Source organism: Esox lucius, chromosome 11, assembly GCF_011004845.1.
Source record: "Esox lucius isolate fEsoLuc1 chromosome 11, fEsoLuc1.pri, whole genome shotgun sequence".
NCBI lineage: Eukaryota > Metazoa > Chordata > Actinopteri > Esociformes > Esocidae > Esox > Esox lucius.
Genome location: NC_047579.1, coordinates 49,300,413 through 49,328,345, shown reverse-complemented (window position 1 = coordinate 49,328,345; position 27,933 = coordinate 49,300,413). Strand labels below are relative to the sequence as shown.

The following is a 27,933-nucleotide window of genomic DNA, read 5'->3' as shown; positions in this document are numbered from 1 at the left end:
TAGAAGTATATCCATTGAGGCCGACTGTCAGCAGTAGACCATTTTAGACACAGCATGTAAGTGGAAGGAATTTTGTACAATGAAATAAAGTGAGAAAGAAGAAAAGGATTGGCTGCATGAGGAGTGATTATTGGGCTGAAAGAACCCATTTGCGTAAAAATAAAAGGAAAACGTACAACGTGAAATGTTCAAAAGGACAGCATTCTTTGAAGCATTTTGTAAGTGTATTCATAGTTCATATACATATTGACATGTTTCTAGTACAGCATGTTTCAAATATCATAATTGTTTTCTTTCCATTTGACTGTTTTTTTACAAGAATAAAAAATGATACAGACAACAACACAAACGACTCACTTTAAGTTTATGGCATCGCTTCTTTTGAATGCATTGAATGATAGCATATCGTGATCCATATCTTAAGTGTCACTGAGAAATGAACCTATTGAAGTAGTTGGGATGTACTGATTCCTCGTTCCACAGTAAAGTTGGGGGACTCCCAGTCCTAGTCATTCCCAAAACCCTCGGGATTCCTAAACGTTTGGCTACTGCTTGGTCAATTTGTCTTTCTTTTCAGGTAAAATCCCATCCGTTTATAGAACAAAATCCACCACAATATCAACACTTGGTAGACCTGCCATCTGAAGTCTTCTCCCAATGAACATGGTCTACGATGGCAGGCATTAATCAACATTGTCATCTCATATCGGGTCAGTTATTCTCTCAGCATATTATGAATATTTGTTTGAAAAATAACTAATACAATGTCCATTTGATTTTCATGAATAATCTGTACCGTAAAAACCCCAAAGATGAAAAATAAGAACACTTTTCAAAGGACCAAAAATGGACACTCATCCACATTTTTTAGAGACATTCACTCTAATACATACACACTTTGAAAGGCAACAAGTCCATTCTCCAAGGCAATAATGTCTCTGAGGCAAATCGACCCTGACATTCCAAATGATGTCATTCTGGCACCTCCCTCTCCAGGAATGATAAAATATCCAATGTTCAATGAATGATATGTTGATGAAATATAGATCCATTTCAGCATACACTGTTGCAGATACAAATAATAATGGTACCTAAAATAATAATGATTATGAAGATTATGATGAAATACTACTAAAAAGTCCTTTGAGCTATAATGACAACTTTCTATCCCAACACTCTTTCACAGTCCTCCGGATGGATTGCTCCCAATATACTGATTCATAACATACAGGAAAAAATCAGGATAGATAAAAGTATGATAGCAATGATGGAAACAAAGTTAGAGGGTTTCTCCAGAAATGTAACATTTGCCTAGAGAGGCTGCTTGTTTCTTTTCTTCTTTGAAAAGGAAGTTCCTTTCTGTAGTGTCACTCACAATGTCTTATTCTGTCTCAACATAGCCTTTTTTATTATTTCCCTTCATCCGCGTTGCTTTGATCGCTTTTTTTCTTTGCAAAGTAAGGATTGATAATTCACTTAAAAAACATTTCTTTTTTCCCCCCCCCATTGTCTTAAATGTTTTAAAGTTAACCCCCTTTCAGAAATGTTACATTCCTCTTTTTTTCTGTCATCGCAGTCCATCTGTCAACAGACGCTCATTGCATTCTCATTACGGCTGGTTGTTTCACTAACAATCCTCAGTCTTTCAATGTTCCGAGCAAACCTAGGAAAGAATACACAAAACAAGTTGTGCATTGACGCCAGGAATAACAACACTGTGGTTGAAACTGTGAGCATTTCCAGATGTATTTTTTTTATTTCATGGTACCTTAAAGCATATTATATCGGTGTTCAGTCCCATAGCAGTCAAATATTAGTGTTCTGAAATCATCAGTGCTGCACCAAACCAAATTTCCCCTCGCACCCATCCCTTCCGACTTACGGTTCCCAAACTCCTGCGTGTCTTCATCCTCGCTGTCTTCCTCAGCCTCTCTCAGACTGCTCAAGGTACACAGACTTTGCTGGCCGACTACTCTGGGGAAACTGTCAACATACAGTGGACAGGGGGTGCAGAGGCAAAGCAGAGATCATCAAAGTGGTGTCAGAATGACAAACCTTTTTTTTCTTTTTTTCCAACAAACAATATCAAATATTTGCCTGAGAATGATATAATAACCAACCTCTCCTTCTTTACCTTATGCTTCGGACATCGTAGAGAAAAGTTATCTTCATTCAGGGAGCAGTCTAATGAGGGGAAAATAAAAAGTCTGTAAGATTTTGCATTACCATCAACTAAATAATAACCCCCTCGTTTTTAAACATGCATTAATGGGTACTTTTGTTCCAGTTACAGTAGAGCATGGTAGACAGAGGTTTAGGAGACAACACATTGGTAATGAAACAACTGCTCAGCATCACGGACTGGAATTCGCCAGTCATGCTGTACCTGCATCCATGGCACATGGGTAGTGATATCTCAGGGTACAGCCTTTGCTGTAACAACCAAGGGTTGAGCCAACCATCTCACAGTACGAGCAGACCTGAAGACAGACACACGCACATCAGAGCAGGAAAACAATTAAAATGAAAAACAGCACAGAACGTAATATTAAAAGTGTGTAGGCGCATTAAGAACTGCCCCAGGCACGTACAATATTGAATACTGCATAGCAATTAAGATACAAATACTCACTGTGTCTCTGGCACCATCTAGAGCCTCCTGAAGACCGTACAGTCTTCCATTGACTAAGTAAACCCCACTGGCCCAGACCATGCAAGCCTCATGAAGCCACAGCTCCTCTGGGTCCATGGGCATCTTAGGAAGTTGGGCCAACTGTGCAAGGGGCCCAAGGGAGTCCAAAGTTGGTGGAGGAGGCTGGAATGGCAATGAGGCTTTGCTGTTAGATGGAACCATTCTAGGGGAATCTTCGCTGGATTTATGTCGCCTTTTAAATCTTGGGTGAGAGGTCAACTTTCTGTGCTGAGGCCTTTGTTGGGTGTCTTCGGGCTGCTTTTGCTGGCATGGTTGGTCCTGCTGACTGTAGGTGGGTTTACTGTGAGATTCGGGTTGTTTTGTTAGCTCAGTCATCGGTTTTAACTGCGGAGGCATGTCCCAATTAAGAATGGCTGTCTTACTGGCGGTGGTACTAGCAAGTTTGTCGGCCAGATAAAGCATTTCATCTCCACCTGCTGGAGAGGCAGTGTCAACAGCAGTGGTAAGGGATGCTGCATTTGTCACTTGACTAAACATGCAATCACTGTAAGTTGAGGACTTGATAGTTGGCTCATCTTGCGGCTGAGGTTCTTGAGTGGTCAACACATTTGAAATGGTATCTAGATTTGGCACATTTTTACTCGCTCCAGTAGTCACAAGACTCTGTCGAATCTGAGGTTGATTCTTGGGAAGCCTTGCTGCATATTCAGGAGGGTAGTAAGGTCCATAGAGATCGCCAAGGTTTTTGTAATTGGCCCATTTCTGGCACAGGCAGCAGAGAAGACGGCCAGAATGACTGGATTCAGTAATCACAGGGCCTGGTAGTACATACTCAGATGAAGGTATTGCCTTTCCTGTCTGGAGGGCAGAGTCAACTTCCTCTAGATCCCTCTTCTCTTTGCCAATCTCAATTTCTCTCTCTCTCCTGGGTAGTTGGGACAAAAGAGAGCCTAAGGGAGCTTCAATCCCACTACTGCCTGGTTTCCCTCCAACAGCACAACGCTCTCCCTTCATCTTTTCCTCTTCACCATTCACAATTGTGCATACAGCTCCGATTTCAGCTACTTTTCTCTCCACATGTATGTATGGAGCAAAGGAACACTTGCTATTATCAGGAAAAACTCTGGTGTTACTTAAGTTTCCTCCTGCTCTTGTAGCCGCTTCCAGGTCATCTATAGCTGCCGCTGCAGCTACTCCTCTTCTCCTCCTCCTCTGCCTGCCTCTTGATCCAACTCCCTCACTCTCATCTTTCACCCCCATTTGTTTCTGGCTGACAGACTTCAGCTCCGTCTCTGGTTGAGTGTCCTCACTTTCAACATCCAATTTTACGACTTGGGTCAAAACAGGTGGAATCTCAGGAGGGGTACTTTTCTGCTCAGTCTGAAGAATGATTGATGGGACAGAGGTTGGGGTAGTAGGGCTTGGGGCTACCTGTGGGGTAACCGTTGTAGAAGATTGGGTGGGTGGTCCAGGCAGAACACTGGGGTTTGCATTCTGTGGCTGGACAGCTTGAGAACGTTTTTGCTTATTCACACTTCCAACAGGCCTTCCCTTCTTCTTGCCTGATGGGAAATAGCCTTTAGGAACAGAACTGTCTGAGGTTTTAGAATCTTGTGGACAGCCAGTCATTGACAAAGACACCCTTGGAGAGGTTTGATGTGGCTGTCTTAGCAGGTGGCCTTGGGCCTGACTGTGGTGTGGGGGGGTAGTTCCATAGTAGTCACTGCTACTGTAATCATCATACCCCATCCCAGCTTCCTGGAGTTTCTGTCTCAGAAGGTTGGCCGCAGACTGTTCACCTCGTCGAGTTTCGAGTTGCTGGTAAGTATTAGTGAAATGCTGAATGTCAGACAAGGCTGATGAAGAGGGTGGGGGAGAGCCCTGTACTGGACAAGGCAGTGGTGGGGGTGGCGGTAAGGGTCCTAACAAGGTAAAGTCAGTGGGAATCTCTTTATCCCTATCCCCGGTACTAGACGCTGAAGCCCCTAAACCAAAGTCAAAGTCCGGCTGCATAGGCCGTGTGACGGCTCCCGCAGTGCCACGTTTTAAAACGTGTAATGTCTGGTGAGGATCACAGGGGAATGGGGTGGGCGGTAATGGTCCGGTCTCTTCAACCCCTCTGTAGGGCATTATGTCACTTAAAGTGTGACTTTCATCTAGATACGGTAAGCATTCCTCTTCGTCCTGTGTGTCAGTGAACTGAGATGTTTCAGTGTGTGAAAATCCATCAAAATCATTTGACTCAGCATGGCTACTTTTCTTCACATTTGGTGTAATTTTCTGAACAATAGCCTCCAGTTTCAAACCTCTCCCTTTTCTTGGAGGCAGACTCTTTCTACACTGAACCGGTGAGGAGGATTGTGAATAAGTGCTTTGTCCAGGTGTGAGACAAGGGGTATTAGGGGAACCAAGTGTTGTTGTATCAGAACTGGATGAGTCCTCTTCATTTTGGAGGCTGGATTCAGAATGGGCCAAAGGTGAGTGATATGAACTGGGGGTACTCCTTTGCTGAAATACATCCTGATGCTGCCTCTTGGCAGGGATAGGCGAAATGAAAGATCGAACTCTCCTCCTCAACATTAATGGATTGGTATCTCCAGAAGCCCCAGATTTAGTTGGTCGATGGCTCTGGGGCATCATTGAATTGACATTAGCACCAACACCAGCTGTTTTAATGGAATGGACTGTGGATTTTGGATGGAGCGATTTAACAATGTCTTCTGCAACCCCCCGAGAGGTAGCTGATTCAAGCATGTTGGAGACTGGTGCAGTTGTTGGAACCAATTGTGGGGCAGTATGAAGGGGCTGTCGAGTTCTCTGGTAAGGGTCCCCGTCCAAGATCCCTACATTCTCCCTACCAGAGTGTGTTGACTCCCACATTTTCAGGTCATAGTAAGTGCTCAGTTGAGGAACTTGCTGTTTAGCCAACGTTTGACGATTGTGCAAAATGTCAGTTGGGGGCTGCATTCTTTGTCTCTGCTCTGACTGACTAAGCTTATGTCTACCTGGAGAGGTGCTGGACTGCATCATATCCTTGGCAGGTCTATTAATGGTACCTGGCCAATCACATCTGTCGTCCAAGTCGTGAGTATCATGAGGAGCATGGGGGTGAGGATACATTTGTAATTTGTTTGTGGATTGTTGGTTTTGCAGTTGGGTTTGGGTTGAGTTGTAGGGATGCGGAGAGGGAAAATGGGGGTTCCGCGGCATCATATTGCCCTCTCTTGCATCACCAAACCTATAACCAAGAAATCCACTGGCATGTCCGGTAGATAGATCCACACCATGGGGGTATGACTGACGTCTTGAAGGTGGAGACAGAGGGTTGGCGGGACAGGTATAGTGAGAGGACTGTTGCAGATGTCGAGAGGGCAAGGTGGTGGTCAAATCAATCTTACCTCTTCTATAAGGATCTGAATTCATGACCACAGATGGGTGTAGAGCCTTGTTATGGTGCTCAACACCAGTTTCCTTCACTGCAAGACCACTATGATGTACAACCTCCGCGGTCTCCTTAAATGCGACCTCCATCCCAACCTCTCTTTTATCTCGCATCTCTTTACTGTTCCCCAGGTCAATTGTTGATGGCTGCTGGATCACAGAGGCGCTAATCTGGTTCTTTTGCCGCTCTCTTTCACTTTCCCTCTCCCTTTCTGGTGTACTGTGGCGATTTGGAGAAACATCCCATATAACAGAGCGGCGCTCTTTAGATGAAGGTATATGGGATGCCGACAACATTTGTGACTCAGTTTGAGCTATGGTCCCAGCACCGCCCACTAACGGCTCTGTTTCCTGCAACAGGAGTTCTTGCACAGCAGAGGAGCTGGACTGAGTTGAAGGGGGTTTCCTGTGAGGCAAGGAGTAGTCAGCTAAGTTGATGTGCTTTGGTGGAGTTCCAGACAAAGACTCTGCAGATTGTGGCATATGGGTGGATTGACGCTGAGGAGTTACCACTTTATTTTTCTCTGCAGGTCCACTGTGAGACCCCTTAGTTCTTACTACCTCAGATCTCACAGAGGAATTAGGAGGGTCTGGTACAAAATCAGGGACAGACCCTTGGTGCTGATTTGGTTGAAGAGGCTTTCCAGGACTGGTCATTTGGGAAGGGTGCGAAGTGACCTCTCCAACTCGAGTTTGGGTTCTCATACTATCAGCCATGCCATAAGGATGTCTGTTTTGGTAATGATGCGGAGTCATATTCTGAGCCTGAAGATGGGCAGTAAGTGCCTGTTCAGATCGCCCATAGCGCCGGTCTAAATGATAGCCCTGTAGAACCTCCTGCAATAGGCTTGGAAATGGCTGCTGGAGTTGAGAATTATCATTCTGTCCCCTTGTTCCTGATCCTTCCCCTCTCCTCACTGACCTCTCAACCACAGTACCCCCTACATCCTTGGTGTTTTCAGGGCTGTAAGTGGGCTGTGGCTGATGGAATGCTTGATACCTTAAATTCGATACCATTACACTACCTTGACTAGGTTTCCCTCTGTTTTTTAAACCCATGGCAACACTATGTGTTGACTCTTGGAAACCATGTTTCTGAGGACCTGAGGAGGGATAGTTCTGAGGGACAGACTTCCCAAAGTTAGGTTTCTGGGGAACTTCATGCTGAGAAGAGTATACACTCAGATCCATTCCTTCCTCCCCATTTTGACTACTAGACTCTCTGAGAAAGCTCTGTGGATGTTTTTCCTCTATGCAGTTGTCTCTGTGCATAGCCTTTTCTGGATTACTTAACTCAGACCGATTTGACACAATAACAGCCACTCCAGCAGCATTTTGCTGTTCCTCAAAATTTTGATTAGAGTTGTCAATGTCTTTTATTTTACATCTTTTCCTGTCCTTCATATCACCATTTTTGTTCTGACAGGAGGAGGACGGATCCATTGTATTTTCCTTGTCCTGTCCATCTTGTTGCAAGTGTTCCTCTTGTGTGTGCGCTCTACCTGCATCGCCATCGATGCCTCTTCCCTTCTTTTCAATCGCCCCGTCACTTTCATCTTTAATCCCTTCCCCTTTCATTTCCCTTGTTTTCCTAAGGCCATTTTTGGTTTTAACATCAGTGGCACTATCTTCAGAAACACATTTTGAGTGAAACTGAGGATCAGAAGAGGGAATGAGGCCTGTGGGAGTAGAGGAAACAGGCGTATGAGAATGTATGTTTGGACCAGGCTCAGCAGATTGAGGAGCAGAGGGAGATGATGGTGGTGTCCGGGTTTCAGTTGTCTTGGTTGTCTTGGTGTCAGAAACAGTTAAAGGATTCAGAGATGGTTTTGCAGAAGATTCTTTGAACACCATCTTTCCCTGTGTACCATGATCACTTTGTCCAACCTGGGATTGGTTGTGACTTGAACCCATGGGCATTTGACTCTGAGTTGGAGGAGGATAGTAGCCAGCAGGTTCAGATCCACTGCTTGCTCCACTTATCTGCCTCATTCTCAATTGTTCCCCCTTAGAAAACTGCTCATCCTGCTCCTCTTTGGCTCCTGTTGTTACTCTTCCAGAAACCAGAAAGGAATCTTCATCAACTCCAGCCTCAGAGCCTGCACCTTCACCACCACCGATTCCACTTCCTTCCCTGACTGTGCTAGTGCTTGAGGCAGCACTGACACTTCGGCTCCTTGGTTGAGTCGAAGTCATGGCTTGTAGTGCCTGCTGCATCTGATTTTGTCCATCTTTTCCCCTCCTATGTGACATTAGTGTGTCTGTGAGAAGCATATGCTGCACGGTGTTGGGTAAATTTGCTACCTGTGATGTTAACGCATTTAGACTGTTTAGGCCAGGGTCCTGAATTAGTTTGTCAAGAGGAGAAGATGGATAGATAGATGTGGTTGACCTTTCTTCATGTGATCCTTTCCCTGTACCTACACCCTCTCTGCTTCGATTTGAGACTCCGGCAATTGTTTTCAGACGAGCAGCTTTGTTACTGCCACTGCTCCCAGAACTACTGATGCTGCTGTTAGAGTTTGGTGTGGGACTTAACTGAGGCATAGTCTGCAATAACCGACTATGGTCGTGGCCGCTACGAGGGTTTGGGGGAGCAGGATGCGACGGACCATGTGATGTCGGACATAGTGTGTTTCCATTTCCCTCCGAGACACTCATCAAGGGGGAAGGTGAGGAGCAACAGCTGGGAGACGGCACTGCAGAGGCAGCCGGAGAGGGGTTAGATATAGGGCTGAAGTTTGGATTGTTTTGACCCTGTTGGTGTTGAGAGTGCATTGGGGACTTGACTACTTCTTGAGATGCTTGATCAGGAATTCCGGGATTAGAGGACTGGTGATGTTTAGAAAATACAGAACCCGGTGGAGGCGCGTGATGCTGCATTTTGAGAGAGTTGTCGTAACCTATTCCTAAATTGTGCTGAGAATTGCGGTGCTGAAGGGCGGCTTGTTTGTGGAGTGAATGAGTTTGTGGGGGATATGAGGGATAACTTGAAGAATGATAACTCTGTGGAACATTCTCCAATGATCCAACGTTGTTTGTTGCCGTAGAACTTGAAAGTGAGTTTGAATTAAAGTTCATATTAGGAGAAATGTTGACTTTAGGCTCAAATACACCACCAATGCTGGCCCCATCGTGATATCTCTGTGGTGGGGAGTTGTACAATCCTGACGAGCTTGTAGGTGTACTACCCTGTGGCGAGTAGTGGGAGAACTGTGGAGGCATTCTGTGTCCAGAGAGGGGATATGTCCGATGCTGCTGTCCATGGTGCAGTCCTTGATGAGCAGGGTAATTCTGTCCATGTTGGCGGTGCTGAGACACCGATGCTGGCTGCATTGCAGGATTTTGACCCATGTTGTACTGATGAGAGGGGGAAAATGCTCCAGCACCAGTACCATTGCTGCCACTGCTACTACCACCTGAGCCAGCCGTAGAACCATAATCCAAGGGATAGGGAGACATGATACCAGAGGACGTTCCTGAACCAGTTCCAGCATGTCTGTACTGGTGAGGTATATGTCCATCCATATTTGAGTAGCCCAAACCTGCCCCATATGCCATACCTCCTCTTCTATGTCTGTCCTTTCCACCCATTGCAAAATAATAATCCATTGTTTCCTTTCGGTAAGGGTTGCTACTACTGCCACTGTGTATATTACCCTGTGGTGGTTCCCCGGCTCTGTTCCTTGCACCAAAAGCAAGCAAATGCGCTGCCTGACTAGGGTGGTGGTGCCCACGAGGGACTAGGAGTTGACTGTGACTTTGAGGGTTTGGGGGTGTTTGCTGTTGCATCACAGTGTAGTCATCTGTCATCCTGGGGGATATCTGGGGGTCTGTCGGCTGAGGTGGGTAAGAGGAGCCACCCCTACCTCTACCAGTAAATCCAGGAGGAAGAGCTGGAGCTGCTGGACTGTTGGGGAAATTCTGCATGTTTTTAAGAAATTCTTTGAAGAAACAGAAAATGTAATGAAGATGAAGGATACACTGAGGCTTGAGCAGAAAATTAGCAGTACAGTTAATTAGAAATCTGCTGATGTAGTGTAACTCATCCGTTAAAATGTATAAATTCTGGAAATAGTTTCAATAGTTGGGAACTGTCTTATAATTACAACCAGGTTGGTTATTTAGCAAATGCTGCTAATTCAATGCTAAAAGGATATGATACAGATGTTGCAATGTTGTAGTTTGGCACTAAATGTGAATATATCAAAAGTAAATCAACAGATACAACAACAATTGGAAATAATAGTCCTTGTTCCACTGTAATAGAAACACAGGGAATCAGAGTTCAGGTGAAATTGCAGTGGGATTCAATGGTGTCCAATGTGCAAAAATGAGTCAAGAGTAAGTCACTGCCTTTTTGACTCCTGGAATGCTGTTGCTGCAATCCGTTAGCTCTGACAGGAGTAAGGACTAGTCTGTGAACAAGGAAAAGCTTTCCTCACACAGGTGTGCGTGCATTTGGCTAGCACCTGTGGAGAAATATCCTCAGAAATGCAAGTTAATCAATGTCCCAAAAAAAGAGAAAAACATCCACTGCTGTGTGTTCTTGTTGAAATTAATACTTTTTGAATACTCTTATTTTTTGATCATTCGCTTTCAAATACTGTTTGAATTGTTGACATATGTTGTGTGGTTTGTAGAAACATTTTCATCCAGTTTTCCCTCAATTCTGTCTTTCTTCACCATATATTTGTTTAGCGTTTCGATTTTTTGGTGCTCTCCTATATCCACCAAAATGTTCCGTCTTAGCTTATTTTCTTTTTCTTTCAATCATTATTCAATTTAAAGTCCACCATAATAATGTTCAAAAGTAAGGTTTGCATTTATTCAGCTTCGCCTTGTTTTTCCTTTACAGTTTCTCTCCAGTATTTCCATCTGTGTGAGTCCATTTCTCTTCAGTTGTTTACAGGAGCCCTGAGGAAATCTGAAAGAAAAGAAAAAAAGTTAAATAACAGTGTGTGCCACAGTGACCACATATACTGCACATAGCCAATTGCATCTATATCTTCTGCGTGGGTTGTAGTAGACAAATTAAGTAAAGTGGGTTGGTTGATAACCCTTGCCAAACGCATTACTCTGTCTCATTGTGTTCCTTAACAAATGCCACATGCTCTGTAATCCTCAGGAACGGAAACATTACAAACTGTAGGCCTTGTAGGAAACAGCCACCAAATATAGTCTTCATAACATCATAAAGCAATAACACTGGCCTATAGGCACACCTGTGCAAGTAAGCACTATATAAGATTTTATTATTGTAAATATCTTAACCCAAAAAGTGCTAGACAATAGCTTTTAAAATGTTATTAATAACGTTTCAACTGCCACCGTTTCTTATAATTACCTGTAACTCAAAAGTCTATGAAATGGCACAAAAACGAAAGGAACAAGAGCCAGATATGCACTTGATTCATACAGCCAGGGTTATGAGATCCCTTCCAGTAGTGGTAATAAGTGGAGCGCCCTCTATTCTCTTCCCACAAACCTGACTAATCTTTTATCATTTTAAGCCAAAACCATGTTTTTTATTATTTACTGTTATTTGAACGATGTGGCCATGACACAGAGGTTCCTATTACAATTAGTGCAATGGGATCTTTAGTGCCCAGAGTCAGGACACCTGTTTAATGTGCCCTCCCTAAAGAATGCACTCCACACAGGACTGCCCCTTCACTACCCTGGGGCATTGGGATTTGATCATTAGAGCAGAGGGAAAAGCTCCCCCTAACGGCCCTCCAACACCATTGCCAGCAGCGTTTGTCCTCCAATCCAGGGACCGACCAACACCCAATCTGCTCAGCTTCAGAAGCAAACTAGCACTGGGATGATTGGTGCCATGTTGCTCGACTGAACCCATTCCTGACAGATATTACTCTCAGGAACACGCTAACACTAACATCCATCTTCCTCCAAAACCAGAAGATGGTACCAGGAAGTTAATTAGACTGGGATGATTTCTTTAAACTTATTTAACTGATGATTGTATTTGATGTTTTACTGAGCTTCCCAAACATTGTGATGCATTACAAAAAAAGACAGATCAGAAATACTTGGGTCTATTACTCCAATTGTCATGACTTGTGACTCGAATCGTGACTTTACTTTTTGACCATTGTTGACGTGTGACTTTTCCCATAACTTGTATTTGCACTTTGACTGGATAGGCACGGAGATATGCTGCCATCATTACATTGTCAATATGAAATGTTTTCCCCTGATTGTTAAAATGAACTTTGTTTATGTGGACCCAGTGACTCAAAAAAACAAACAACCAGAGCACTGATACTCAGACTTGCATTGCAACCCATAATTGTTAAGCCAGTAAGCATTTGTCTTTTTTGGCTCTATACTCGAAACATTTGGATCTGAAATCAAATAATTACTTTTAGGATAACTACACTGATATATGAAATAGAAATCATAATTTAGTCATTGTTTGGAGGAAGTTATTTATTATGAGTTAATTATAATACGTTTATTATCATAACTCCAAGCCATATATAGGACTCAAGAAACACTGTGGTCCTCAGTCGCTGGACAGACTCCCCTCCAAGAAAACATTGAATTACATATTTCAAATCTGTGCATTTGTGTTGCGAAAGCGAATACATGATCTCTTGATTTTAATTCATGACATCTATTACACTGTACAGCCTGTATGAATTAAATGTTCAATATAACAACTTCTGCTCTTTCCTCACACGAATCACTAAACCCAAATGGGTTCAACGTACAACGGCTCACCTGCATTTCTGCCAGCCAAGCCAGCTAATGTAGACTACAAAAAAATATGGACATGTGTTTTTGTCAAGCCTGGCTACCTTAGAGTATGTTTATGCTTCAACTCAAACTATGAAACTAAACAAAACGAAGAATGTTGACAAGTCAATAAGTGATCACTGATATGGAGACAATTCCGTAGGTGCAATTGAAGCTAAGTGATGTACAGAGGTCTGATTAGAAACAGATATTTTCCCCCTTTGCCCATTGATGTTTCATTATTAGTGTCTAGCTAAGTGTCGTTGCCATTGTTAGTGAGCTAGCAGTGGCAGTATTCATTAACATTTGTTCATTAACATTATTAGTGTCTAGCTAAGTGTCGTTGCCATTGTTAGTGAAGCTAGCAGTGGCAGTATTCCATTTGTTATCCCATTTCACTTAGAAAAGGGAATCTTGTAGGTATTGACTCCAACAGGCAACTGGGAACATTAGAACTGATCTTGATTATCAAAGTGGTATTTCTAGACTTGGATGTTGCTTTAAAGTGTGATTTCTTTATTAATGTCATCATTGAGGAGTTGGGCAACCAGTAAAAGAAGACAAATGCTACCTTTAAGATGATTGCCAGCGCTAAAGAGTTTAAATGTAGACATAATACTTGCCTAAGACTTTATGAGATGTGCTCAAAACCAAGGAAGTTGGTGGGGTATTGAACAGCTGCAAAAGAAAGGCTAACTCAGGCACAGGAACAGGTGGGAAGACCAATGCTAAAACTGATCCAGGATATTGGCCCAGATTGGAGCACCGCATTTTTCAAGATGCAAAGTCACTCATCATGCACATCTGTCACTTATATCAGGCACACCGGTCACTTTTACATTGCACTGTAGTTGTAAAGTAATTATTATTGATGCACATTTATGTATAGTGTTATTACTGATTGTGTTATCTTCTTATTTTTTTAATTATAATAACGGTTACCTTTCAACTTTTAACTGCACTGTCGGGAGTAGGAACCACTGAACTCTGATAACTACAATTCAATAGGTGAATGCCTGGGGGTGCTCCATTCATTCAGGCAGTCAACAATGGAACCCCTCTGAAGAAAAAAAGTTATCTGGCTCAAAGGTTGTCCCTCTCCTGAGGATGCTGCACATAGAGAAATTTAATCTTTGGTGTTAATCTTCTATAAATACAGAAGTACTTAATTAAAGAAGCAATGTCAATAGTTACAAAAGCACTCAGACGGCCCTGTGAAGACACAAATGGTCTCCTAATATAATTATACACCAACAAACTAACTATTAGATACCAAGCACAATTAAACTTTTCTCCTCCCTAACTATGTTACGCATGAGGGACGTTTGCATTTTATATTTTTGGTGCTCTGTATTCTTTTGACCAGCAGGTGCCACTATTGTGCATCAATGTCAAAAGCCTGTGTAGAAAGGAGTAATCTTCCCAAAACCAGACATAGCTATGATATACTATAGTTACATTATGCTAATATACAGTGCAGTACATCATTATTTGGACTGTGACACAAATTCTTTTGGCTCTGTACACTGGATTTGAAATAAGGCAATGACTTAGAGGTTAGTGACGACTGTCAGCCTTCATTTGAGAGAGTATTAAAATCCATAAACTGCATTCATTATACACAGTTCCTCCATTTTTGAGGTAATATTATAAGCATTATATTATAATTATGTGTTATCAACACTTTTCTCCATCAGGGTTGTGGTAGAAAATCATTTAAGAGAATAACATAAACATTTGTGAAATTGGAGTTTGGTGAATCATAAAAAAAAAATTTATCTGATCTGACGGGTTTGTCTGAGCTTTAAAAAAATGGTCACTAAAATAAATATGCTACCAAATGGAAAGCGTCACTATTCAGGGGTCAACTACAGAAACTCAGACCCAATTTAGGTTTGTCAGATCGAGGACAATTGGTCCTACCCGGGCCCATGAAGATGTCCACTACAAGTCCATCTCTACAGACCTCGATGTTTCCGGTTTACACTGTAATATTATTAAGACGTTTAAGGCCCACGCCACAGTAACTGAACACTCTGGACGTGGCCACAAGTGACAACGTCATGGAAGACTGCTGCCAACAAATGTTTCGGTGGAGGAGAAAGCACCGAGATCAACCACCACACAGATACGAGCTGACCTTCAGACACGAGGAACGACGCCTTCAACTCGCACCAACCGTCCCCCAACTCAGTTTAAGGTGGTTGTATCGATGGAGACCCCGTCCTGAAAGACATACAGTGGGGCAGAAAAGTATTTAGTCGGCCACCCATTGTGCAAGTTCTCCCACTTAAAAAGACGAGAGAGGCCTGTAATTTTCATCATAGGTACACTTCAACTATGAGAGACAAAATGAGAAAAATAAATCCAGAAAATCACATTGTAGGATTTTTAATGAATTTATTGGTAAATTCCTCGGTAAAATAAGTATTTGGTCACCTACAAACAAGCAAGATTTCTGTCTCTCACAGACCTGTAGCTTCTTCTTTAAGAGGCTCCTCTGTCCTCCACTCGTTACCTGTATCAATGGCACCTGTTTGAACTTGTTATCAGTATAAAGGACACCTGTCCACAACCTCAAACAGTCACACTCCAAACTCCACTATGGCCAAGACCAAAGAGCTGTCAAAGTACCCCAGAAACAAAATTGTAGACCTGCACCAGGCTGGGAAGACTGAATCTGCAATAGGTAAGCAGCTTGGTGTGAAGAAATCAACTGTGGGAGCAATTATAAGAAAATGGAAGACATACAAGACCACTAATAATCTCCCTCGATCTGGGGCTCCACGCAAGATCTCACCCCGTGGGGTCAAAATGATCACAAGAACGGTGAGCAAAAATCCCAGAACCACATGACCTAGTGAATGACCTGCAGACCTGGGACCAAAGTAACAAAGGTTACCATCAGTAACACACTACCGCCAGGGACTCAAATCCTGCAGTGCCAGACATGTCCCCATGCTTAAGCCAGTACCGGCTTATGTCCAGGCCTGTCTGAGGTTTGCTAGAGAGCATTTGGATGGTCCAGAAGAGGATTGGGAGAATGTCATATGGGTCAGATGAAACCAAAATATAACTTTTTGGTAAAAACTAAACTTGTCGTGTTTGGAGGAGAAAGAATGCTGAGTTGCATCCAAAGAACACCATACCTACTGTGAAGCATGGGGGTGGAAACATCATGCTTTGGGGCTGTTTTTCTGCAAAGGGACCAGGACGACTGATCCGTGTAAAGGAAAGAATGAATGGAGCCATGTATCGTGAGAATTTGAGTGAAAACCTCCTTCCATCAGCAAGGGCATTGAAGATGAAACGTGGCTGGGTCTTTCAGCATGACAATGATCCCAAACACACCGCCCGGGCAACGAAGGAGTGGCTTCGTAAGAAGCATTTCAAGGTCCTGGAGTGGCCTAGCCAGTCACCAGATCTCAACCCCATAGAAAATCTATGGAGGGAGTTGAAAGTCTGTGTTGCCCAGCGACAGCCCCAAAACATCACTGCTCTAAAGGAGAACTGCATGGAGGAATGGGCCAAAATACCAGCAACAGTGTGTGATAACCTTGTGAAGACTTACAGAAAACGTTTGACCTCTGTCATTGCCAAAAAGGGTATATAACAAAGTATTTAGATTAACCTTTGTTATTGACCAAATACTTATTTTCCACCATAATTTACCAATAAATTTATAAAAAATGACAGGCCTCTCACATCTTTTTGAGTGGGAGAACTTGCACAATTGGTGGCTGACTAAATACTTTTTTGCCCCACTGTAAGAAAGCTTGACTGCAATTTGCCAAAACACACATGACCGAGCCACAGACCTTCTAACAAAGCTAACAAAGACAAGACAAAACTCTGCACTACACAAAGTGGACAGCAATGAGTCAAGACCGAAATCCTATTTAAAAAAACCTATGGAGAAATCAGAAAACAACAGTTGGGAGGCCCACTTGCAATAAAGGGAGAGCTGGAGCAGTTTGCACAAAGTGAGTGGGTCAACCTGACAGTACAGAGTTGCATGAAAAACATCCATAGCTATAGGAAGCCCATGATTGTAGTTAGGTTAGGCCAAAAGCTGTGCTACCAAACATTCTGTCAACGGGTCAATAATTCTGTGAATTTTTAGAGATGTCGTGAGTTGTTTTAAGAAATACTTTCTGCTTAATGGGGCAATAGTGTTTGCACAACTTTTTTTCCTAATAGTGTCTCAGTATTTCCCCTACATTTTCCCCCATCAAATAAAAATATAAACAAAGAAGGTAAACATTTTTGCTAAATACATGACATGAATAACTATTTATTTATACAAATCGATCATTTATTTATTCAGCTTAGTCAGAAAATAAAACAGTGTAGATCATTAAACTTTCCATAATTGCGGGAAAACTAATCATCTCCTGGAAATAGGGTATTAGATTCATGAACCTATCCGACCAATAGTATTGGTTGTAGAAATGCAAATGGCACTGACTGGTCAAGAGCAGACGACTCAGCCTTCTCGCTTGTGAAATGAATTTTCACTTACGAACCTCGAAATTGTCTTCACATTGTAAACATGTCAAAATTCATGGGTGACTGAGTTATCCGTGCATGCTTTTTGTGGTGACAGCCTAAAGGTCACAACCCCCTACGCAGTAAAAGAGGAGAGGTTTCCACAGTTCTCTCTTTACACTTTACGAAATAGTCAGTTATCTTCACCTACGTTGATAGTTATTGTATCAATGTCATTCATGAATGAAAGAAAAACGAACATTGTTGTGCCATGAAATGAAATAGCTTTGACATTGTGTAAGTAAAACAGCAGCTGGAAAGACTACTGAGCTGGAGGACAGCGTATTCAGGGGTTGGGTAAAACTCCGCTGCCAGACGTTGAAATGAACAAAACAATCTTTCAATTGAACGCTAAAACTGAACGAGCCAGTCATTCACAAGTCTTTTTTACTCAAGCAAAGCGCTTGTTTTCATCTGTGTTTATCATGATATCAGTAATCAACTAACTATACATCTTTATAATGTTCCTGGCTTGACATATTGTTCTCTGCAAATGTACACAGACATTGATCGGAGCTCTGAGTTGGAGGACCGCGTATGAAGCAAATGATCATGTTGCAGAAATCCCCCTGCCAACCATTCGAATGAACGATTCAATCAAACGAGTCACAAAAAAGGATGTGAGCCCAGAGTCACTAAAAAGATTTGTTCAAAAAGAACAAATCATTCCCAAACTGCACATCATTAGTAGGCCTACACACGATAGCCACTGCCGCCACAACGCAGCTGAGACCGCGATGGTTGCGATTCTAATACCACCACTCTGGCATAGCTTGGTTTGGTTGGTGTTGTCTATAAATGACATTACAGACCTTCTGTTTAGGTTTTTGTCAATTAAAATGAAAGCTAAATAAATGATAATGACTACCATTAAATAAACAACATGGCTAGGTCTACATGTGCAAAGCAAGTGAGTCAAACCAGTATGAACTACGCACCAACATTCCTCCAAACTGCATTTTTTCTATTTAGTTCCCAGTTCGTAGGCCCCTAGAGGTAAATTATGTAACTCAGGACAATCAGAAACGTACAATTAATTTTTCCTAATTTTCATGTGTACACAAATCATTGATATGATGTTCATCATCGACATAATTGGTTGACATGATGAACTGTTCATTGGTCAACATTCACAGCAGCCGCTCAAGAGTTCAAATTTTTTTATCTTTTGGCACCTCGATCTGCGAGCCAGCATGCACACGAAGCAGCACAGCTCACGGGATCGAGGACCACGTACCGTGCCGCTTGCAAAGCTGTTAGCGTTTTGCTACCTTACTCCCACTGAAATTCTATGAGACCTTCCCAGCGACCGCGGTCGGTCTGAACATACCACTATTCAAGCACCCTAACGTTTGCATTTGGTTGAATTTGGGAGTCATTTAATGGAGACAAGTATTCGGTTGTGTCCAACCGTCCATCAAGAAAGCTACCGTCCACCAGCACCCTGCCTCGCGCAATTTCGCCTAATCATTTAAGGACGCCTTCAAAGGCTTATGTTTGATTCAGCATTGGTTCGAATGCCAGCACATGCAGCACCTCACCGCATTAGAGGGTCTGATATGTGCTTTTTACTGTAGCCTAACATAGCTGGTAGCACGTGGTGATCAAGAGCACAATGGTAGAAGATAGCAGAACATTGGGATCAGAGACCAGCAAACATCTTTTTAGATTTACACAGGCTACAAACAGATGCTGCTGGCAGTTGTGGTAATTTGACAGGAGAAATCTATGGACATACCAATTTAGAAAAAGACAGCTCTTGCACTAATTTGAAGTCAAGCATTGTCCATGTTTACAATGAAACATAGTATGTCTTTAGCATTAAGTAATGTTGAAAATGTTAACGTTTTTTGAAAAGCATTTTCTTCAGAGGAGATTATCATGTCATCATCACAGTGCTGTCACAAGAAGGGTAATACCAGGTAGTCAACTTAACCCCTATCAGCCCAAATTTCCAGAGGGCGCTATTATTTCTTTAATTATTTGTCCTGTAATATCCAAACTAGATCTCCTCAGCTGATAATGTGTCCCCTGGCAACTGTCTGATACGTAAATCAACCTCCATTCAGGTTGCAAAGGCATTAGTTTGCTGCTTAACTCTAAATAATGGCAATCCAGGTTAAAATAAACACGATAATATAGGAGTGGTTGAGGCTAAACCCTTTTATCACTACAATGTGAAAACACGCATCAATTAAAGGTGTGAAACCTCTTCATTGTATGATTAAGAAGATACTTATTAGTTTGGAGTAAATATAAAATGTTGAATGTATTTTTTTACTAAATGTGTTAAGTGCTATTTTACGTATGACAGTCCCAAGCAGGTTTCAGATATTTCTAACCAGGAAGAGAAAAAGTGAATCCCTTCCAATATCTAACAAACAGACAATGACCTCTAGAATTATTGCACACTTGTTAAAGGAGCAAAAATGCTTTGAAAATGTCATTATTGTTTATCAACTTGATATTACTCTTAAAAAAAGAAAAATATTCCGATAAGTTTAGGGACATTGAATAAAATACATATTCTTCAACAACAAATTCATATTCTTCCCAAAAACGACAACTTTCGGCAGACATGCATTGAGAACTTCCCTTACCCAGATAACAGAAAGTCTTCTTCTGTCTTGTTTCACGAGTTGGGAGAACACAACAATGCTGTAGAGCATTAATCAACACAGAACCTCCCATGACACTTAAGAGCCCCATGGTCTTCTCTTATGGACTCTCCGCTTTAGCTCCCCCGACAGGTTCTCAATGAGGCCGAGGTCAGGGCACAAGAATGGCTACTGAAGAGGCTTCATTCAATGGTCAGTGAGCCATTGTGTGGATCTGGAGGAATGCTTTCAATCATTGTCCTGCTGGAGGATTCAACGATGAACCCTTTTTAGCCTCCTAGTGGAAGCAGGCGGATCTTGGTCAAAAAAACTCCTAGTACTTATATGCCATGTATTATCTATCCAAACAGTAGGGAGTAGGTTTGTTTCGGAACAACAATTCCTCTTCATACAGCAAAGCAACCTCTAGTGTCGTCGCAAAAATGCGCTCTGACTAATCAAAAGGTCAGTGATATTTATCAAAATCCCCCCCATAAAATGTACCTCTAGAAACAATCCTACTCAATGTGTGGGGACATAACACACATGGGTCCTTTTCCAGGATGGTTCATCACAGCTTCAGTTAATGTTTGCCCAAATGCTGCAAATATACTTCACTCTAAGTTCATGTATGCATAGGCAGGATGCCTGCCGCGTGTATCCTGCGTACATTAGGTCTGTCCTTTGTGCATGTCTCCCTAGGCCTTGAGTGCACACATACGCAAGGTGCAATACCAACAGAATTTGTGGGGCAGTATGCCTAGGATCTTCAGACGCTCGGCCAGACGAAAACATCAAAGTAGTAGTACACAATGGATGTTTTAGAGTCTAACCATCTTTTTTGGCGCCGCTCATTCGGTCATTCTCGTAAGACACACATTAATGACGATACCTCCTCCTCTGTCGCCATGTTTATGGTTTGCTGTACAAAATCGGAAATAGTTGTCAAGGAATTTCCTGGCAGGTAGAAACTGCCTCCCAGTGGACAGAGCTTTTAGATATCCGCTTAGACATAATGCACGCAGTGGAGTACGTTAGCAATGCATACGTACGTATGTAAACGTAGGATACTGGAGTAAATCGAGGCCCCGTTGTGGTTGATAATCCAAGTGATCATTAGAAAACCCTTTTACAATTATGCTACCACAGCTGAAAAATAATTTTAAATAACTTTAAATAAGCAAAAAACTGGCCTTCTTTAGACTAGTTGAGTATCTGGAGTGGGAGGCCCCGGTGCCCAACTAAGAAAGAGGACACACAAATCAGTTTAAAAAACAAACGCCTCACAGGACCTCAACAGGCAGCTTCATTAAAAGTAAAATAGTAAATAGCACCTGCAAAACACCAATCAACAGTGAAGAGGCAACTCAGGGATATGCTAAGAAAAAGACATATCTCAGACTGGTCAATAAAAAGAAAAGATTAAAGGTGCACTATGCAAGTTTGTGACATGTACCGTGTAAGCAGTGAGTAGAATATCGGTTCTGTAACTCCATTAGGACCTGACACTATCATTACTAACTAGGAGCATACTAAACGGTATGAAGCAGTGTCACCTCCAACCTTCGATGCGGTACTAATGAACACAGACATTCACTGTAGGTGGGATTGAAGTTGACGGGCCCATTTCATAACTATGGAACACTGTATATATTAAGTAAACGGCTAAACCAATTAAAACGTAATCTGGGCAGTTTGCGTTAGACATATATCGCAATGCATCTATTGATGGCTCACTAGTGAACACGAAAGCATAATCGTGCTAGCTCTAGCTACATGACACGAAGAACATTGACAGGGAAACAATAATATGCATGTTTTTACCAGTTCTAGCTAAAAGGCATTGTAATTGCTTCTTTCAAGTAATAGTTGCATAAGAATTTGGTCAACAACACACAAATGATTTGTTTTCTTTATCTGCAAAGAACACCACAAATATTAACTAGGTTGTACACTATTTTCAAAGAGTGTCTGCTGTCATTTTTAACAAAAATAAGAAGGAAATATAATGCAATTGAAGAAATTAATAAGGTGTCTGAGAACTGGGGATGGTGGCTGATAATAGGGGGTGTATTTTTTAGCAAGGTAGCTAACCAACTACCTGAAAATATTTCCACTGAAATTCCAGAAATGCTATTTGTTGAGATGCCTTTTTATGTCACTAATAACCACAAAACATTGTAAACTTGATCAATTGCTTCCTCTGTAAAAGGTGAATCCCAAAAAAAAATTTGGATTATATTTCATCAAATTTATCAATCAAATTTATTTATAAAGCCCTTTTTACAACGGCAGTTGTCACAAAGTGCTTTACAGAGACACCCGGCCTTAAACCCCAAGGAGCAAACAACAGTAGTGTTGAATTTCAGTGGCTAGGAAAAACTCCCTAAGAAGGCCGAATTTTAGGAAGAAACCTAGAGAGGACCCAGGCTCAGAGGGGTGACCAGTCCTCTTCTGGCTGTGCCAGAAGGGTTATTGTCAGATATTTGAAATGGAAAATGCTGCGTACGGCACATTTAAGATGGGCAAAAGAACACAGACACAGGAAGAACTCAGCCTAGAAGCCCACCATCAGTCACCACTTAACTGTTGATATTTAGATTGGTGTTTTGTGGCTACTATTTAATGAAGCTGCCAGTTGAGGAACTGTGAGGTGTCGGTTTCTCAAACTAGACAATCAAATGTATTTGTCCTCTTGCACAGTCGTGCACCAAGGCCTCCCAGCCTTCTTTCTATCCTGGTTAAAGACAGTTTGCGCTGTCCTGAAAAGGGAGTAGTACAGATTGTTGTACAAGATCTTCAGTTTTGTTGAAGTATATGAATGTATGCTTGTTATGTTTAGTTTACAATGGAACATCCGTTTATCTGTACACAGGAAGTCACATTCAGTCAAAGTGCGACAGTAATCAGTCAATGGGCTTACAGTACTGTGTTGTGTATTCTGGACTGCGATGTCTATAAAGTAGAGGATGACCAGAAGTTTCTTGGAGACTGAGTTATAAGACTGAGTTTCTAAGACTGAGTAAGATCGATTTTGTAACATCCATGAACAATAGACTATCAAATGCTTCAATAAATAATTTAATTACCCTCCCCCTTGACGACCGGGTATGCAATCATTATTTCACCACTTTATGAACGGCTGATTTCTAACCATTTCTTGGCAATTCTTAGATAGAATAGTTGGAACAAAAATTAACTGATGAGATTCAGAAGAAAGTTTGATGTTTCTGGTCATTTTGAGACTAATAGAACCCACAAAATGCTCCAGATACTGAACTAGTCTAAAGAAGGCCGGTTTCATTGCTTCTTTAATCAGCGCAATTTTCAGCAAAGCTAACATCAATGCGAAAGGGTTTTCTATAGATCAGTTTAAAAAATATAAATAATCTTGGATTAGCAAATACGTGCCATTGTGCCCTTGAAAATCAGCCGTTTCCAGCTACAACAGTCATGTACAACATTATCAATATCTACATGGTATTTCTGATCAATATTATGTTATTTTTACTTTTCTTTCCAAAACAAGGAAATTATTTATTGACCCCAAACTTTTGCATGGTAGTGTGTGTGTATAATATATATATATACACACACACTCACCTAAAGGATTATTAGGAACACCATACTAATACTGTGTTTGACCCCCTTTCGCCTTCAGAACTGCCTTAATTCTACGTGCCATTGATTCAACAAGGTGCTGAAAGCATTTTTTTGAAATGTTGGTCCATATTGATAGGATAGCATCTTGCAGTTGATGGACATTTGTGGGATGCACATCCAGGGCACGAAGCTCCCGTTCCACCACATCCCAAAGATGCTCTATTGGGTTGAGATCTGGTGACATTTCAGTACAGTGAACTCATTGTCATGTTCAAGAAACCAATTTGAAATGATTCGAGCTTTGTGACATGGTGCATTATCCTGCTGGAAGTAGCCATCAGAGGATGGGTACATGGTGGTCATAAAGGGATGGACATGGTCAGAAACAATGCTCAGGTAGGCCGTGGCATTTAAACCATGCCCAATTGGCACTAAGGGGCCTAAAGTGTGCCAAGAAAACATTCCCCACACCATTACACCACCAACCTGCACAGTGGTAACAAGGCATGATGGATGTTGTGGCTTCACAAATGCTCTCTAGCATCAATAAGGCATTTTCGCCCACAGGACTGCCGCAAACCGGATGTTTTTCCCTTTTCACACCATTCTTTGTAAACCCTAGAAAGGGTTGTGCGTGAAAATCCTAGTAACTGAGCAGATTGTGAAATACTCAGACCGGCCCGTCTGGCACCAACAACCATGCCACGCTCAAAATTGCTTAAATCACTTTTCTTTCCCATTCTGACATTCAGTTTGGAGTCCAGGAGATTGTCTTGACCAGGACCACACCCCTAAATGCATTGAAGCAACTGCCATGTGATTGGTTGATTAGATAATTAATGAGAAATTGAACAGGTGTTCCTAATAATCCTTTAGGTGAGTGTATATATACACACACATACATACACACACACACACATAATGTATCTCACAAAAGTGAGTACACCCCTCACATTCATGCTAATATTTGATTATATCTTTTCACTCAACACACAACCATTAATGTCTAAACCGCTGACAACAAAAGTGAGTACACCCCTAAGTGAAAATGTCTAAATTGGGCCCAATTAGCAATTTTCCCTCCCCGGTGTCATGTGACTTGTTAGTGGTACACGGACATTTTCACTTAGGGATGTACTCACGTTTGTTGCCAGCGGTTTAGACATTAATGGCTGTGTGTTGTTTTATTTAGAGGGGACAGCAAATTTACACTGTTACACACACACACACATATATATAAGATTAATTAAAAGTTGCCAATAATTGTGACCCAGATATTTGGTTCTGGATTAAAAGCTGCTTTTATCTTTGAAGAATTGTATCTCAAAGGATAAATTTGTCTACTATTTAATGTGATCAAACTGATGAACAATAATAAAAAATAAGAAATCATACTATTTTTGATCCATGTTTACCCATGATTGCAATACTTCAGGAGGGCACTACACGTTATATTATAGAATAATATATAGAATTATATTTCTAAAAGTCTATCCAAATATATAACCGGAATGTAAAATGCGCTCCCATCAGACATTCAGACAATTGGATTCACTTTGTAATGCTGAGTTGCATGATTGCTAAGCTAACCTGTGCCAAATCCCTTGGAGAAGTCTGGGTGCGAGTTGAAATAAAAAAATGCACATTTGTTTTTTAAACGTCCAAATTTGTGGAATTAAACAGAATACAATATTACAACAATCAAATATATCAGAAAAATATTTTACATTTTGTGCTTCTTGAGCCAGTGTTAGGATCTTTGAGCTAGTGCATGGGTTTTTTGAGCTAGTGCATATTTTGCATAATATTAAGTAATAAATCATTCATCTATTTAAAGTAAAGTGAACTTATTTCAGTGTGTACAGTGGAAGTCAAGCTTAATCGCAACCATCCATGTACAGTCTTTACCATAGATTGAAGAGAAACCAGAGAGGTCTGGCTCCTTCCAATAGAAGCCACTGAACTAAGCAGCACAGACCCAGTGGCAATGGCATTGATGACTGCTGTAGACCCACCTTTTCATCAGATCAGAACAAATATTTATTTTTACTTTCGGTCACCATGCTAGTGTATAACACCACCTTCTAATAGTGTCCTGTGTTTAACCCAACAAGTTGCAGAAGTCGGTATTGTTCACCGTCTGCAGGTCTAAATGCTACACCCATCTTCCAGATGTAGAATCAACACTCTACAAGTTTGTGGAGAGTCATGTTTTATTAAGACACTGTATACATATTTTAGCTTTTTTCGAGTTAAGAAGAAAACCAACACCTAAAGCCTGAATGGAGGGTGTTTTAAGTACAAGCAAGTTTCTAGTAGGCTAGAGTGTATTCACTTTTAGGAAGTTAATATTTGGATGTCAGTGGCCAAACGATGTCAATACAGTAACACAGATTCACTTAAAGAACAATAAGATGTAGTTAAAATCAGCACCATAGACAACAAAAGGTCTCTAGTGACCAAAAGGCAATTTTAGCAAGCACAGCGCCATTGAGAGCTTCAACCATTTTAATGTAGTCAAATGGGTGGGATTTCCAACAAAATTGACTGATTTCTCCAGATGACCTTATTGGGTTCACATCCAACTGGGTCATTAGGTGGGACCATCCAATTGTGATATAGAATATTTACTATTTCAAAATGGAGATTGCCCCAATGGTGCTGCCTGCCATTCTTTATGATCAGGAAAGAATAAGGTTGGGATCAGGACAAAAAAAGTTTGATAACCACCTCCTCTACAGCTGCATTTTAACAAGTCTAATTTAGAAATTTTAGATATACAATAATTTAGTTTGACACAACTAGTGAGATATTTCCACATCATACATAGTTTTATTTAGTGTTGACCTGATTGGCCAAAATACCAATTAGTGGAAAGAATTGGGATCCGAATTGGGATGCCTGTTTAAACACTGCCATCCTAAACAAATGCTATGGCACATAGATCAAGTAGCCTAGATACAGTATGATGATGATGTATCGAATGTAGCTACAAAAACACCGTATTGTGAATGATGAAGGACGCTAAACAGTACCATAAGGCATTTCTTTCATACCAGATCACAAAAAACAGCCATTTCACCACAGGATTTTATTTTTATTTTGTTGCAGACCAAACTATGCGCGAGCAGCTTTAGTATTTTCATGTTGACGCTAGTAGCAGCTGACATTAGCTAGCTAACACGTTAAAGTACACGAACCAGATCTGCTCGAGGTGTTAGCTCGCTAACTAGAGGCATGAGTAAGTGGTTAGCCTGATTAGTTAACTAGCAGGCTGTGTTGCAGAAACCAATTTGCGCTATTGTGTTAGAGTCTTTTTCGCTACGATTTAGTACACCAATTTGCTACTGTAGCTAGCTATCCTGCTCAAATAGATTTGTGCGAAACGAAAACAATCAGCTAACGTTAACGTTAGCAAGCTGGCTATGTTAGCTACCTGGTCTATCCAATAATCATGGGAAGGGGGAGGCAAGCAGCATACAAAAAGGGGGTGATTAGGTGCAGATGTTTTCTCCTTAGCTAGAAATACATTAGATAGCAAACGTTAAGTAGGTTATTTGTATAGTTAACGTTTGACCAAGCGGTGTTGCAGCCCATCTTCCCCGACTAAATCAATATGCCTTAGTAAATGCAGAGATAAACAAGACACAGCCAGTCTTTCAATTCATACCTGAGAAAGCTTCAAGGCCCCTCGAAGAGTAAATGGGTGTTTTGTGACAATCCCGCTGGTGTGGCAGGAAACCCCGGTCTTGAGTCGAATGCTCCGCCGCTTTTCCCTCACCCTCTGTCGTCTTGACAACCCCGACCAGCGGCGGCGAGTCGGGGGCCCCGTCACAACACAAAAATCCCGGGCCTTTCCTCCAATTTCCCCTTTCTTTTGTCCTCGATCACCTCCAAAAATTATGAGAGCACAATCGGGGTGCCTGTAGGTCCCGTAACCAGTGAGGTCCATACACCCCCGCCCCCTCCCCTTTCGTTCCCTCTCCTTTCCCTCTTTCACACACCGTAGGTGAAGCCACCTAGCTCGAGCTCAAATTAAACGCATTGCTGCCGCACTAACTATACTAACTACAGTAATAGAGCGCAAATTACTATTGCCATAAGTACATCGTATAAAAGCATGCATCTATCGGTGGACTTGTATATTCGCTTTCCTGTTACTGTTTTTTTTTTTTGCTACTGAAAGACCGCCTTGAAATGCATACACACTCATATTCCTGCACCCCCTCCCTCATCTCTTCCCATCACATCCCTCCATCTCCCCTCCCTTTCCCAATATTTTAATGATTTTATACACATAAAATACGGAAAATAACTGTTTTAAATCAA

General features: G+C 41.7%; 1 protein-coding gene across 3 annotated transcripts; it reads right to left on the bottom strand.

Moving 5' to 3' along the window:
- Nucleotides 1-347: 347 nt before the first annotated feature.
- Nucleotides 348-27,795, bottom strand: tcf20 (transcription factor 20). Of its 3 annotated transcripts, XM_010864706.3 has the most exons (7): nt 27,275-27,795; nt 14,997-15,082; nt 2,633-11,021; nt 2,387-2,480; nt 2,121-2,184; nt 1,883-1,983; nt 348-1,663 (listed from the first exon to the last, which is right to left on the bottom strand). In XM_010864706.3, the coding sequence occupies exons 3-7, from the start codon at nt 10,022-10,024 to the stop codon at nt 1,638-1,640; spliced, it is 7,677 nt and encodes a 2,558-aa protein (XP_010863008.2). In that variant the 5' UTR covers nt 10,025-11,021; nt 14,997-15,082; nt 27,275-27,795; the 3' UTR covers nt 348-1,637. The 3 variants fall into 3 exon arrangements, with proteins under 3 accessions (XP_010863008.2, XP_010863007.2, XP_010863009.2); XM_010864705.3 differs by lacking the exon at nt 14,997-15,082; XM_010864707.3 differs by lacking the exon at nt 14,997-15,082 and having other exon boundaries at nt 2,135-2,184; nt 27,275-27,794.
- Nucleotides 27,796-27,933: the final 138 nt, after the last annotated feature.